We start from the raw sequence: 14,695 nt of genomic DNA, 5'->3' as shown, positions 1-14,695 counted from the left end.
GTGCCTGGGATCAAACCCCCGACCTCGCGAATAGGAGGCAGACGTTCTTAACCACTAGGCTATCAGCGATCATAATAATTATTAAGTAGGTAACTAATGTCTAATACCTACAATCAATAAAGAAGTTAAGGCTTCTCTACAAATTATTGTAGTAAAGCTTGGTCAAACGAGTTGCGCCTCCGTAGGAATTTTTGTTTCAATAAAGTCTGAGCAATCAGCAAAGTCAAAGTAGGTAAGTAGGTACGCTCTATAGATATCTCGGCCAAGAAATCTCGGTCTCCCCTCGCGACTGTGACTCTCGAACCCACGAACTACCAGCTCACTTCATGACTTCTTCAAGCGTTCTTCATTGGCTTCTGTGTGCCAACTGGGCACAGGTTGTTTCGCTCTCGCCAGTGTTGCGTTTATGGAGGCTTCAAGCATAAAGATTCAAGTTTCTAAACGTCTCTGTCAGTGTCACTGCCAAATTGAAGTCTTGCATTTAAATTTTCATGTTTGTTTTGTTTACAATTTATTCGTATTTCGTATTACTTGGTAATTCACAATAATTTTCTAGTTTCTATTCTAGTTAATAAAATATTGATTTAAGTGTATGAAATGGCTGATATTATAGAAAATATAGAGATAGACAAAGATACTGTTTCACCGGAGGAACTAAATACTTTGTTCAGTAAAAAATACAGTTTGTTAGCTGAAACAGCAGTGACACTGAAGAAAACCTCTATTAATAAGTTAAGCGTTTCAAAGTGAGTAAAAGTACATTTATTTCGTTATTGTGATAGTTTGTAAAACACTTGTTGAAATAAATTAGTTTCTAACCTCAAAATTTTTGTTTTGTTACCCTTAACCTCTCTTAATACATTTGCGTTACCACAAGCCGAAGTAGAAGCTTCCCTAATAACCAGATAAAGATTTAAAGGCAACAGATTAGCAGGTAATATGCTTTACAAAACAAATGATATTATGCTTGTAAGCCAAGTTTTTATATTATGCTAAGCACGACAGGTAGTCATGTATTTAATAATTTTATTCTAGTGTGCTTCTAATATTTAAACATACTCTGCAAATATGTCCATGTTACTGTAAAAAAACTGGTAAATCCTAGAATTTAGAGGTGGAAATTCTCGTGGGTGTCTTGGTGGTAACAAGTGAAGAGGGGACAAAATCGAGAGCTGTGAATACTCGGTACTCCAAAATATCCATACTAATATCATAAATGTGAAAGTGTCTGTTTGTCTGTCTGCTAGCTTTTCACTTTTGTAACCAGTTTTGACAAAATTTGGTACAGAGATAGCTTGCTATACCGGGGGAGGACATAGGCTACTTTTTATCCTGGAAAACCAGAGTCCTCACAGGATTTTAAAAAAAAGTGAAAGGCTAGCAGACAGACAGACACACTTTCTCATTTATAATATTAGTATGGATTAGCATAACTAAATTATGTTTTAGGTCTCTAAACATAGCAGTGAGCCTACTAGACAATAGCATAGAAGTATACCGACTGGAGCAGACCTCCCTCTGCAAGGTGTGCCGTCTCAGCGGGCACAAGAAGCCCCTCACAGAAGTAGTACTCAGCCCCAAGGAAGAGCACTTGTTGTACTCGGCTGGACACGATGGTGTCAAGCTGTGGGACACCAGGACCAGTGGCTTGTGTGTACAAGAATATAAAGGTAAAATAATAAAAATTTATTCAGTTACTAGTTGATGCACGCGTCTTTGTAGACATGGATTTAGGTTTCTAAAAATCCTGTAGGAACACTTTGATTTTTCGGGATAAAATATAGCCTTTGTCACTCTCCAGGTCTTAAACTGTACCCATGCAAATAATCACGTAGATCCGTTGCTCCGTTGCGACGTGATTGAAGGACAAACCAACAAACAAACACATCCGCATTTATAATATGGGTAGTGATTTTTGTTGTAAGCAAGTAGTGATAGCCTAGTGGATAAGGTGTTTTGAGGAGCCAGCGGTTCCACTCGTAAATTTAAAGCTAGATTTTTCAACACTAAAATGGGCTTGACGAGACTGAAAGACGATGAGAAAAAAGCATAACTTGATTTTTAGTTCTCTTAAAAATAGTTTGTTAATAGTTAATACTTTATTTTTACAAAAAGAATTAATTATTTTCCCAGATGAACCAGATGCTTCTCCTCGTGCATATGAATGCATGGACGTGTCATGCACAGGCCGCGTCATATGCGCGGGCAGTCAGATGGCTCTAGATGATGCGTACATGGTGTTCTGGGATCAGAGGAACCCGGAGCCACTGGGGGGATATTGGAACTCACACACTGAAGATATTACACAGGTATAATACGTATCCATAACCATTTACCGTCGCACAGCTATGGAATGAACCTGACATCTTTTAGAAGTTATTTATTTAATTTTTTACTAAATAAAACCTATTATAGTGTTAATGACAAATTTTAAATAATGCATAGAAATAGACATTTGAATTATTAATAACATTTACATGATGAGTGATGACATAACAATATTAATGAAATGAGATAATTTATGAAGATAATTTAGAAATAATTTTGCACGCCATGCTTGGCAGGATATGTAACTGATTACCTAACTGTTAAGACCCCATGTAAATAATATACATGTACCTACCATATCGAGCAAAATAAATAAATGATTATGATTATGATTATTACAAAACCCATATCCCTAACAGATTTCTACACCACTCAAATTAAATCAGATTATTTATTGATTGTTTCTGTAGCAGGCCACGGCCACGTCACCAAATTGTATTATAGTCTACAGTACGTGGCCAAAAGTGATGAACATCGGCCTTTACAACGACATTTCAGGTTTGTAGAGTGTTGTCTCTGTCACTTGTTCCTATATGAAGTTTTGTCAGTCTTAACAACCGAGACAGTGCTCTACAAACCTGCTATCTCCTTCTAAAGATCGATGTTCATCACTTTTGGCCGTGTGCTGTAATTGCAGATGTCATAAATTGTAACCAACCATCCAGTTCTTATTTAGGGTCAACATAGCTTACCCAGTGTAAGCCGAGTATCACAGGTGAACTACACCACTCTTAAAATCACTCATTTTGCTATTTAATATTCCAGGTAAAATTCCATAAAGACAAATCAGAAATCCTAGCATCAGGTTCCCAAGATGGCCTCCTCAACATATACAACATAGCAGAACCAAATGAAGATGATGCTTTAACATACTCCCTTAACATAGAGAACTCCGTAGAGAAAATAAGTTGGTTAACTGACAACCAGGTAGCCTGTGTCACTCAGTCCAATGATTTGCAGCTGTGGGACGCCTATACGGGGGACCGGTTAAAGAGTTATGATAGAGAAAAAATTGCTAGGAGCATTAAGGTACCTTATAATTTTTCCCTCTGGGCGTTAGTGCACTCATTCGTATTCGTTTTCGTTTCGTTTCCGTAAAAATACGATTCGTAGTGGCCGACGTGTGACGCCGTAGTGACAATATTATACGGATCCGTCAAAATACGAATCAAATGAATGCAGCGAAAACGAATACTAGAATGCACTAAGGGCGTTTGTGCACTACAATATACAGCTCAAACTACTGACTAGACACTGGAGATTTTGCTTGGAGTTTGTCTAGCTAGAAAGTTATTCATTATTAATAAAAAATGTAATTAACTACTTTACTATCAATAAGTCATGTAAACTAATAATTTTCAGAGAAGTCGAGCCGATGACTGCTACGTGGTGGACGCGTACATGGCCGCCGGTGGCGCCGCGCTCATAGTGGCCGGCTCCTATGGAGGGAAGGGGTGAGTTTTTATCTCCCTAGTTGCTTACCATAATATTTCATGGTTATATTGTTACCTATGTTAAAGCCAAAAGAAAGCGTTTTGATATTTGCAGTATATGTATGTTCCACTGTAGCGCCTAAACTGCTGAGCCGATTTTGATGAATGAGGTGTCAATTGATTTGTTATTGACAAAATCAATGTCGGATGTTATGTCCAAAACATGGTGTCGCTGAAATTGTTTACAGTTCACTTGACGAGTTCATCTTAGTTTACTCTGAAGTAACACGTAAAATTTAACTCCTCACGCGCCATTTTAACTTTTTGTGTCAAACATGTCAAAAGTACGGTTTTTGTCCTTGTATTAAAGGGAACTCTTCACATGACAGTTGATCCAGAGTTGAAATGTCGCGTGTGGAGTCATTTTGTACAGACTAGAAAAACAATCGGCACCCTTATTATAAATGCGAAAGTGTATTTGTTTGTTGGTTTGTCCTTCAATCACGTCGCAACGGTGCAACGGATTGACGTGATTTTTTGCATGGGTATAAAGACCTGGATAGTAACATAGACTACTTTTAATCCCGGAAAATCAGAGTTCCCACAGGATTTTTATAAAACCTAATTCCACGCGGACGAAGTCACGGGCATCAACTAATTTTATTATTATATTTCAGCTTTTATTAAGAGAGGTAGTTGGGTTTTACTTTTGAAATTTATTTTGTTATATTTCATAATCAAGTATCTAAAAATATAAAAGGAAAAGGTGACTGACTGACTGATCTATCAACGCACAGGGTCAAACTACTGGACGGATCGGGCTGAAATTTGGCATGCAGGATTTTTGAAAATTCAACCCCTAAGGGAGTCAAATAGGGGGTTGAAATTTGTGTAGTCCACGCGGACGAGGTCGCGAGCATAAGTTAGTTGCTTATAATTTCAGAGATGTTCTGAGATCAGTAGCGGTGACGCAGAGAAGGCTGCAGCCGTCCACCAACTTCACCGCAAACAAGCAAACTGTGCGATGTTGCGCTCACGACAAACATGTAAGTATACGAGAAGTTAGTTTACTAGACCATCTAGCCTGACTGCCTGCAACATCTTATTATGATTTCAATTAATCAATCAATCAGCCTGTTAGCGTCCACTGCTGGACATTAGGCCGTCCCAACAGCGCGCCACCACACACGATCCGCCGGCTTCCTCATCCACCCACTTCCCGCTACCTTGACTGTCATTTTGTCGTCTATTTCCAGAGAGATTTACTGGTAACGACGGGCGAGTCGGGCCTCATCCACGTGTGGAGCTGCGACAAGCCCGACGAGGACGCGGTCGCCAAGAAGATGACCACCAGTCTGCGCTCACACGACAAGAGGCACAAACCTTACTGATGTGTTGTTCTATATCTATACTACAAGCGCCATAATAATAATATGGTGTTCATACGAGACATTAATAACATGCGGAATAATAATCTATTCTTAAAAAAGTTTTGTTTCATTTCTGTCCCGCAAATTGCTAATGCGCGTGGCCGCCATTTTAGTGACGTCAGCACTAGACTGAAGTTTTGAGCTGATGGTATTGCAAATTCTTAGGGATGGTATATTTTTATTTCGGCTGACGTCAAAATGACGTCATTTCGATGTTAATGAGACATGGCTCCAGCGTAATAGCAATTTGCGTGACTTATAGTTATCTTCTTGGAGTTGGCATATAAAGGGTATGTAATGAAACAGAATATTGTATAATAGGTACCCAAGTTTTATTAATATTTTAATAATATAGCACTTCATTTAAATTCGAAATTAAAAAATCTATTCAAATATATTATCTATCATTTAATTTTGCTAGTAAATATTAAAATAATCTAGTTATCGTAAAGACAAACATTATAACAAACACACCTGCACTAAAACTATTGTGCAACTAAACTATAGCGTCAATAAACATTAGTTTAGTTAAAGGGAACCAAATTTTAAGTAGTGTGATGTTGTTACGTGAACAGGATCCAACCCACACAGAGTTAAGGATGATGGCGCTGGCCGTGCCACGTGCGACGCGCGGGCGAGGCACGGATTCAAAACATCACGAACATCTTAAGGTGATTTGATAGACCCATGGACCCAGCCGCGAAAATTCAAATTTTGACGATGATTTATGCTAGACCGTGCCACGTCGAAGGCACCAGATTGGGAATTTGTATGAGGTCTCATCAGATCGTGCCATGTCCGAGTCTTCCGAGCCTCGTCCGTGTTACGTTTCTTCATACAAAATTGCAATCCGTGGATCGTCTGCGCGTCGGACGTGCCTCGAACGTGGCACAGCTCGGGCCCGGCACGGTCTAGCATAAACCATCCCTTAGTCTTATAATTCGGCTCCACTATCGGGATGCGACAATGATGCGATGTTTCGTGAATCGTGATATCGCGAGTTGTGTAGTCGTATCGTTCCGCACATTCGCTTTCATATTATCTTAAAATGAAATATGTGTGGGTTGGATCCTTTTCACGTAATGCCCAATTAAAAGTTAAGTAATCTATCCACAGAGAGAAGTTAGTATTTTATCATTTTGAGCGACACAAATTGGTTTACGCCCACTGACTTTTTAGGGTTCCGTACCTCAAAAGGAAAAACGGAACCCTTATAGGATCAAGTTGTCTGTCTGTCTGTCAAGAAACCTACAGGGTAGGTACTTCCCTACCTACCCTGACCCTACCTAGAATCATGAAATTTGGCAGGTAGGTAGGTCTTATAGCAGACATGAGGGAAAACATCTGAAAACCGTGAATTTAGGGTTTACATCACACAAAAAAAAATTGTGGTCAATGAACTAATAATTAGTAAGTATTTTCAATTTTCCAAGTAAGATAACTATATCAAGTGGGGTATCATATGAAAGGGCTTCACCTTTGCATTCTAAAACAGATTTTTATTTATTTTTATGCATCATAGTTTTCGAATTATCGTGCAAAATGTCGAAAAAATACAACTAGTACGGAATCCTCGGTGCGCGAGCCTGACTCGCACTTGACCGGTTTTTGTTTTTATAATTTGTATGGGATTACATAACAGAGAGAACTATATACTCCGTGGATATTATAGATATGGTAGTCAAGCAATCGGTTCAAAACCAAAATTAAAATACCTATCTATGTAGATATTTTTTATCTAGAACCAATCATACACTAGGTATGTTTCAACCTAAAATAATTCTAACCAAATCTTTGACTCTTGTTTAGAAATAAGTTTTATTTATTTATAGACTAGCGCTTGGCTCAATTAATTAATTTGTACTCACTTAACTTCTGTTGTAATAGTTCACTAATGAAAAAATTGTGATCAGACTTTTATAAAAATACAATCTGTAAGATTCTTAAAAATTAAAATACATTAATAAAAAAAACAATCTGAAAAATAAAATGTGCAATTTAAAGTAGTTATAATTAAAATAATGTTTATTTATTGCTAGAATTTAAACTATTCTTTTTTTTCATTGTTTAAACATCAATGTGGCTGGCATGTAAAGCTGACCGCACATCGGTTCGCGCCGCACGTACCGCACGCATTCATAGAATCTGAATGCCCTGCGTATGTTCGGCGCAGCCACGTGGGCGATAAGCTTTAATATGTGAGTTGGATGAACCGCATCGATCTTGAATCAGTCAAAAGCGCGGAAATATTGAGATCATTTCGCCGACAAGAACATAATTAACCTGAAAAAACAAACACGTTATAATTAGAACATGGCGTGGTTTAAATGGCATGTAGAAAAGAATCTCAACAGACTGACATATTGACATACCTACAGCTTAAATCCAGGTCTAGAGAGTTGATATTTTGCATGTAGGTTCTCTCTATATTGTAAATTTTTTTTTACTACACCAAGAAATATTTTTAGGACTTAGACTTTTTTCCTCCATGCGGTACCTATAGTACATAGTCATGTTCAACAATGTGCGTGGTAAAATAGGAAACCGAACTCTTGTTAAGTCAAAAAGAGGATTATGGCGAATCAAAGGGTTTTCATAGACAAAGGATAGTTTAACCTGAAGTGGATGGCCTTGTTGGAGAGCAGGCGGTTAGCGTCGGCGGGGTCGGCGAGCGGCAGCGCGCGCGGCGGCGCCGCCTCGTCCTCGCGGAAGGCGTGCGACGCGAGCGCGGCCGCCACGCGCGCCTCGCCGAACGGCCCGCGCACCCACACCCACCACACGCCCACCGGCGACGGCGGCTTGCTCTTCAGGATCAGCTGACACCGAATAGCGCCATCGTTATTCGTTACACTGGCTAAGTTCCTCGTACGAGGACCCTTTACACGCGGGGAGACGCTTGTGTACATGTACAGTGTCGCTAGCTTATTATGAGGTCCCTACCCCCCAATGAGCTGCGTTGGGTTTTTGCCAAGAGTAGTAACAACCTGGCGTCGGAAGTTGTCGGTGATTAGGTACACCCCCGTGATACGCACGCATATCTCCAGTGCAGTTAGATATTCGTCATTTAGAATAGCTGTTGAGGTAGAAACTCACCTAGGAACAATGGGCGAGCAGATTATAGAGGCATACCAAACTGTTTACACCATTGAAATAGCTTAGCGCTCAGTTGTCGAGAGATGGAAGCCTGAATTTCCTAGTCAGTCTGAATTTGACTAAACTTTACAATTGTGTATTGATAAATGGTGCTAGCAGCGACAATTAACATTAATTTGTGTTATGGTGTCTTGGATTGACAGGTGGTCCAAACTCACAGGACGCGAATCTTAGTTTACCGGCGAACCACTGGTTATACTATATACCTGGTACGTAATTTCCCTCTGGGAGCTCTGCGTGGGGTCCCGCTGGTGCTTGTTGACGAAGGCCTTAACGAGCCACTGGTGACCGAAGGCCGAGAAGCGCGACGTCTCGTAGTACAGCTTGTGCAGCTCCTCCGTGCGGTACGGCTTAAGCTGCAAATCTGAACCAACAACGTAGAGAATAGTCAAATCATTTATTCAAAACATTGTATACTTTTTAATTGACAATTGTTGGATTTGTAAGATAACGATAACTTAAAACTAAAGCAACGAGGGTTCCAAACGCGCCTTATACAATAAAACCGGCCAAGTGCGAGTCAGGCTCGCGCAATGAGGGTTCCGTACTACAGTCGTATTTTTTCGACATTTTGCACGATAATTCAAAAACTATGATGCATAAAAATAAATAAAAATCTGTTTTAGAATGTACAGGTGAAGACCCCATACCCCACTACAACATATATGATACCCCACTTGATATAGTCACTCACTTCGAAAGTTGAAAATACTAATTATTAGTTCATGACCACAATTTAATTTTTTTTGTGTGATCTAACCCTAAATTCACGGTTTAAAGATTTTCCCCAAATGTCAGCTATAAGATCTACCTACCTGCCAAATTTCATGATTCTAGGTCAACGGGAAGTACCCTGTAGGTTTCTTGACAGACAGACAGACAGACGGACAGACAGACAGACAGACAACTAAGTGGTCCTATAAGGGTTCCGTTTTTCCTTTTGAGGTACTGAACCTTTAATATACCCTATAAAACAACTTAATTAAATAATACTATGTAATGAAAAACTATAGCCGGCAGTATTTACATCGCGAGCTGGATTTCAGAAAATGATAGTCAGCGAGAAGTTTTACACAATGTCGTGTAGTAAGTAAAAAATATTCGATACTTTAAAACCCCTCGATATAAGAAGGCGACCTGCACTAGTCCAAAAATGGAAATTACCGCACTGTTTTGTAACCACTGTGGTATGGAATAGATCTATTTGTCGTGGTGTTTCCGTTACCTGTGAAGGTGATCTTCTCGTAGGAGAGCAAGTCCAGTAGTTGGGTGTGCAGCTGCAGCGCGTCGGAGGCGGCGCGCTCGCGCTGCTGCAGCAGCTCCAGCAAGTCGGCGGCGCACTGGCGCGGGTGCGCGCACGCCACCTCGTGCGCCGCCGCACTCGCCGCCGCACCGCGCCAGCCGCAGCCCAGGCACGCATAGCGGCACCCCGTCACCCTGCACGAAAAGACGCCATTCTTGTAGGTTTTTTTAAAAATAACAATAGCGAGCAGGCGGATCACCTGATGCTTAAGTATTAGCGTCGCTCATGAACATTTGCAGCACCAGTGGGACCGCCAAGGTACGAAACAGCACAGGAAGGAGGGACGAAACGTTGATCTTTAGCCGAGCTACACCTGCAAGCCTTCCATGAAGCATGATTGTCGTCAAGCGCAAACCTATCTCATCGAAGTGAAACTTCTTTATCCGCTAGGACTGACGGGAAATGAAAGTGAAAACAAGTTAAAGTTGCTGATGTACACTGAAAAAACCATCTCGATTTTTAATAGAATAATTAGTTAAAAGAAGTTTCCAATAAATAAATATGTTTGGTTCGCATTAGACCAAGTGTTATTGTACGCCTATTTGTTAATTGGTTTAACTCATAGTTTGTCAGATGGCCATCTTGTATTTATAAATAAATAACATCCCGGAAAAGTGCACAATCAGTTAATACTTGATACACGCGCAATAATATGTATTTATGTAGGTGTGACACAAGGTGCCAACAAGTTCAAATTAATTCCCGTTGTGTAACAGTGTTACTCAACGGGAATGTTTTGAAATTTTAGGCACCTTGTGTCACAGTGTTACACACGGGGGTGTGACTCAACGGGAATAACCCGAGGTCTGGTCGGTTTAATCGCTTGAGCACAATTAGATACATATTAATAGATAATAGATTATAATTAGGTACTATCAACCACTATAGTTACAACGAGATGTTTGAAACGACGTAGTATTTTTAATAAAATACTTGATCGGATATACTCGTAGCTTTATGACCCGACAAATGTATTTAGGTAGGTATGTGTGATAATAAAATGACCTAAATATGTAGGTGAAGTGATAAATATTGACAAGCTAGATAATGCCTGCGACTTTTTCCGGGTGGATTTGGGTTTTTAAAAATCCCGTGGGAACTCATTGAATTTCCGCGATAAAAGTAACCAATTGTCCGTCCCCAGCATGCAAGCTATTTCTGAACCGAAAAAATCAATGACACTGGGACTTTTGGGAATAAAAATAGCATAATGTCTGTTCCCGGGATTTAAGCTATCTTCGTCAAATTCGGTTAAACGCGGTTTCGCATTTATATTATTAGTATGAAAAAAGCGTTAAAGCGATTCGAATGTTAATACCGGTCAGCGCCAAAGTGTACAAGTGAGCAACACACCTGAGGTACCTACGGCGCTTGACCGATGAGGCCGAGAGCTCAGAGACGAGGTACGTTCTCCTGAGAGCGGACACCAGCAGCCAATACAGCCTGGCCACAATGCGAACCAAACCAGAGAACGCGCTACGTGGTTCCGAATCAACAACCAGTTGGGAAAACTTGTACTGCCTGGGGATGAAACTCGGTGTCAGTTTTAGATGGATAAAAACGATGGATTGTTGTGACATTACTACAGCGTTTATTGGACAGTTATATATACTGTCATGCAGAACATAAATTATTTTGTGAAGGCATGAAGATTTTAAGTGTATAATAGGTACGCTGTACGCCTCAAATAGGACTAAAATATTTGTGAAATAAAAGCAACAATAAAAAATAAACAACAATAGGGTCGTATGCCGCAAAACACTCTGGGGTCTGGCGTAACTATCGACGAATCGAAGCAAGGCTCGTCTCTTTCATCTTCTATAGCAGCACGACACGCTAGGACAGTGTACTTTGCACATGGTCAAATTACCTGTCTTCACAAACTTGCTCCTCGTGATGCTGCAGCGAGTGTCGCGGGAACACCTTGGCACAGTGGCGGCACTCGGACGGCAGCTCGGACACGGTCTTCTCTACCGCGAGGTTACGAGACGCGGAGGTCTTCGAGATCTCGATGCGGCAGTTGGGACACGTGGCGCTCTCGTCCCGCAGGCGAGCGTCCGCCAGCAGGTGAGTGAAGCAAGGTGCACACATTAGGTGCCCGTTGCTACACTGCAAAACAACAGGCATTCAAATATTTGTACTGATATTTTTGAGTATTCAGCTGATTGTAGACTAAAGGCAGCGCCGCACCGTAAAAGCTACATGCACAGAACGCAACGTCTTCAGCCTTTGAAATTCTCTTACTTTGACATCAGCGTAAGACGAATAATAAGCCTTAGAAGCCAAATGAGGTCATCGAAACGAATTGACGGAAATGCGTCAACGCATATCGTCAGCATCAGCAGCCGCAATCATTACGCACGTGCAGCAAGTATGGTAATGATGACGTCATACGTGTTTTCTGAATTGAAAATGTTGCGATCAACGCCCGATACTTTTGCGGCGCGTGCTGCTGGGCTCTAGTGTGCGATCAGCCTTACAGTACATAATATAGTACGCGACAGGTCGAGATGGCAAACGGGATATAAGGCGGGGGGATGCTCCGCACACCCGCGCTATCCCGAAGCGGGTTAGCGCGGGGGCTGTGCGGGTCTGCAGGGCGTCCCCACCTCGATTGCCATCTCGACCTGTCGCGTACTATAAATGGTATTCGAGTGTGCTGGAAATAAGTGTAATAACATGGAAAATGAGATATTAACTCATTCAGGTATACCCAATGACTTTAAAATTCTGACGTGTTAAAAATAATATCTATTGCAATTTGCAACCCTGTGAATATATTTATTTATTTATTTGCACATTAATTAAACTTTTAGTTTCAGGCCTTAGTAAAATTGCAGCACAGCTCTCAGCATCAAGTCTAAATATTTGATAAAGTCAGCCCCGGTGACAGACTTCTCTTTGGATAAAATATACAACGTAAACTCTCCTTAAGGCAAACCTCCCTATAAAATAAAAATTATTAAATAAATACTTAACTCACTAATGCAAGTTTACTTTATTTTACACATAATATTCAGTATAAGTATTTCTTTATTTATTGAATTACCTGTACTCTAAATCAATAAATAAATAACTCTTTTATAAAAGGAATAGGTTGCACCCTTAAAATTCATTTAACAGCTAAAAGTATAATCAATTTAAATGCACCTAATATGTTGATAAATGACTTAGCCATGTTGTTGTTTGTCAAAAAGGCTACAATCTTTAAAAAGTAACAACATTGCAAAGTGACTTATCAACAAGGATAGTAATTTTGATCATTAGGAAGTTTACACTGTACTGTGTTTTGTAAATCTAATGTGTGTGTGTTCTACCTGAGCTGCTCATAATTTGTGGATCCTGAAATCAAACTATATAAGATTGAGTCCTAAAAACCATTCAAATATATATACCTACTATAAAAATGAATGCATCTTTTTTTGTACATATATCATTCATCCAATTGTGATGAAACTTTGTACGGTTGTTGATAGGAAAGTTTTCATTGTTCCATCAATGTAAAATTGTTGGCATGGTCTCATTGTAAATTGTAACGCATGCCAGGCATTAGCTAGTTTTAATGAGATATATTTTTTTAGAAATTATGAGTTTTAAGTTCTTACAATGAAAGACTTAAGAAACTATGATCAGTGATATTAATTACATAACATGTAGAGATTGTAGCCAATTCTTTTAATTCTAAATAATATCTGTCTCACGTGTTTAGTCGACGTTAGCCCGACTAGTTTCGAACCCATACGGGGTCCTTTTTCAAGGGAGTCCGTTCGCGCACGTGCCGCTTTTTTGACTAAATCACTCACGGTAGTTTAAACGTTAAAATTCTTTTAATGATTTATTTAACTAAAGTTCTAACTGATTTTCATACTAATGTCTTTAATTTTAAGATAATAATAATCTTCACAGGGATAAAAACATAATTCTAAATTTGGATCAGGATAGGGGTTTTTCTAAGGAGTCTCAATAAAGAAAGAACTGTATATCTCAAATAATTATTTATTTATGTGAAAAACTACAAAAAGTGTACAACTATGAGATCATACAGACTACATAATATAACAGCTTTACAATATCACAAATACTTAACCATAACAATTTAACTAACTTAACTATCACATTTTTAATATTTCAATAATCACAAATTGATGACAATTTTTCAGAAATTTATGACATAGAACCATGAGCGAGACCAATAATTAATCTATGCATAGAACATTAATTATCCAATGGGACCTAACAAATAAATCGGTAACAAACTATCTATTCCTATAATTCTACTTGAAACATTATGGCGTCGATAAAATATATAAGTGGGTTATCGTTGCCGTAACGTTCCAATACCAGTTTATATCAAAGCGTTGAGCAAAATATGTTGCGTAGAAGAAATTCAGAAAATTAATATTATTTCGTAGCTTATTAAAAGAAATGTCAATAAAAGTAAACAAAATAAACAGCTGATTCAGAGATGAGGGAATGCTATGTATCAACTGTTTTGGAATACCTGGTAAACGGCCGCCGGAGGCAGGTCGAGGCAAACTGCGCAGCACAGGATGCCCCCGAGCCTGTGCTCCAGCTTGTCAGTGTCCTCGGGATCAATTTTACGTTTTTTGGGCGATGGCCCCTCGTCCTCTTGCGCGTCCTCGAGTTCGGGACTCTTGCTAGAGGACGGTACGGGCTCGTCCACGGGCGCCTCAGCCATTTTGCGCGAATTTGAACAAAATATTAAGTCAACCCACTATTAATACTGTCAAATGTGAAAAGGTCAATCAAATAAACAATTTTATTTTGGTTGACGAACAAAGGTTTGTTGTGTTTATATAAGAACCGCCCCCTAACCCCTCCTCTTCGTCTATTGACGTTTAGAAAATTGCTGAGAATCGTAGTAGTACTTCCAACTTCTTTGTCACTCAGTTGCTACAGTAGCTACGGGTAACTTTAGAAAAACGACAAATATTGTGAGTTTGATGGTTCAATGGAATTATTGGTAGAAAATTCTCAATAACCTGCTGTAAATTGTTTAGAAACATCTAAAACCACCTAATTACTCA

At 39.6% G+C, this 14,695-nt stretch overlaps 2 protein-coding genes across 3 annotated transcripts; one reads left to right on the top strand and one right to left on the bottom strand.

Moving 5' to 3' along the window:
- The first annotated feature begins 472 nt into the window (after positions 1–472).
- LOC117991567 (WD repeat-containing protein 89) lies at positions 473–5,537 on the top strand. Its single transcript, XM_034979162.2, has 7 exons — positions 473–746; positions 1,450–1,670; positions 2,134–2,309; positions 3,094–3,357; positions 3,691–3,782; positions 4,705–4,807; positions 5,018–5,537. Exons 1-7 carry the CDS (start codon positions 598–600, stop codon positions 5,150–5,152), a joined length of 1,140 nt encoding a protein of 379 aa, XP_034835053.1. The 5' UTR covers positions 473–597; the 3' UTR covers positions 5,153–5,537.
- On the bottom strand, positions 5,502–14,522 carry LOC117991568 (zinc finger TRAF-type-containing protein 1 homolog). 2 transcript variants are annotated; one of them, XM_069505494.1, is made up of 7 exons: positions 14,149–14,522; positions 11,518–11,756; positions 11,001–11,168; positions 9,570–9,781; positions 8,551–8,708; positions 7,808–8,007; positions 5,502–7,474 (listed from the first exon to the last, which is right to left on the bottom strand). In XM_069505494.1, the coding sequence occupies exons 1-7, from the start codon at positions 14,344–14,346 to the stop codon at positions 7,447–7,449; spliced, it is 1,203 nt and encodes a 400-aa protein (XP_069361595.1). In that variant the 5' UTR covers positions 14,347–14,522; the 3' UTR covers positions 5,502–7,446. The 2 variants fall into 2 exon arrangements, with proteins under 2 accessions (XP_069361595.1, XP_034835054.1); XM_034979163.2 differs by lacking the exon at positions 11,001–11,168 and having other exon boundaries at positions 14,149–14,512.
- Positions 14,523–14,695: the final 173 nt, after the last annotated feature.

This window comes from Maniola hyperantus, chromosome 20 (genome assembly GCF_902806685.2).
Source record: "Maniola hyperantus chromosome 20, iAphHyp1.2, whole genome shotgun sequence".
NCBI lineage: Eukaryota > Metazoa > Arthropoda > Insecta > Lepidoptera > Nymphalidae > Maniola > Maniola hyperantus.
This window is presented reverse-complemented; position numbering and strand designations above follow the sequence as displayed.

What these genes read in the sequence shown, in the direction of transcription:
- LOC117991567 (XM_034979162.2), top strand. Translation starts at nt 598, where the DNA reads ATGGCTGATATTATAGAAAATATAGAGATAGACAAAGATACTGTTTCA. An exon ending in ACACTGAAGATATTACACAG is followed by an intron (nt 2,310 to 3,093) that starts GTATAATACGTA and finishes TTAATATTCCAG; the next exon opens with GTAAAATTCCATAAAGACAA. An exon ending in AAATTGCTAGGAGCATTAAG is followed by an intron (nt 3,358 to 3,690) that starts GTACCTTATAAT and finishes AATAATTTTCAG; the next exon opens with AGAAGTCGAGCCGATGACTG.
- LOC117991568 (XM_069505494.1), bottom strand. Translation starts at nt 14,346, where the DNA reads ATGGCTGAGGCGCCCGTGGACGAGCCCGTACCGTCCTCTAGCAAGAGT. An exon ending in AAGCGCCGTAGGTACCTCAG is followed by an intron (nt 9,782 to 11,000) that starts GTGTGTTGCTCA and finishes CTTTTCGTGCAG; the next exon opens with GGTGACGGGGTGCCGCTATG. An exon ending in AGAGGGAAATTACGTACCAG is followed by an intron (nt 8,008 to 8,550) that starts GTATATAGTATA and finishes ATTCGGTGTCAG; the next exon opens with CTGATCCTGAAGAGCAAGCC.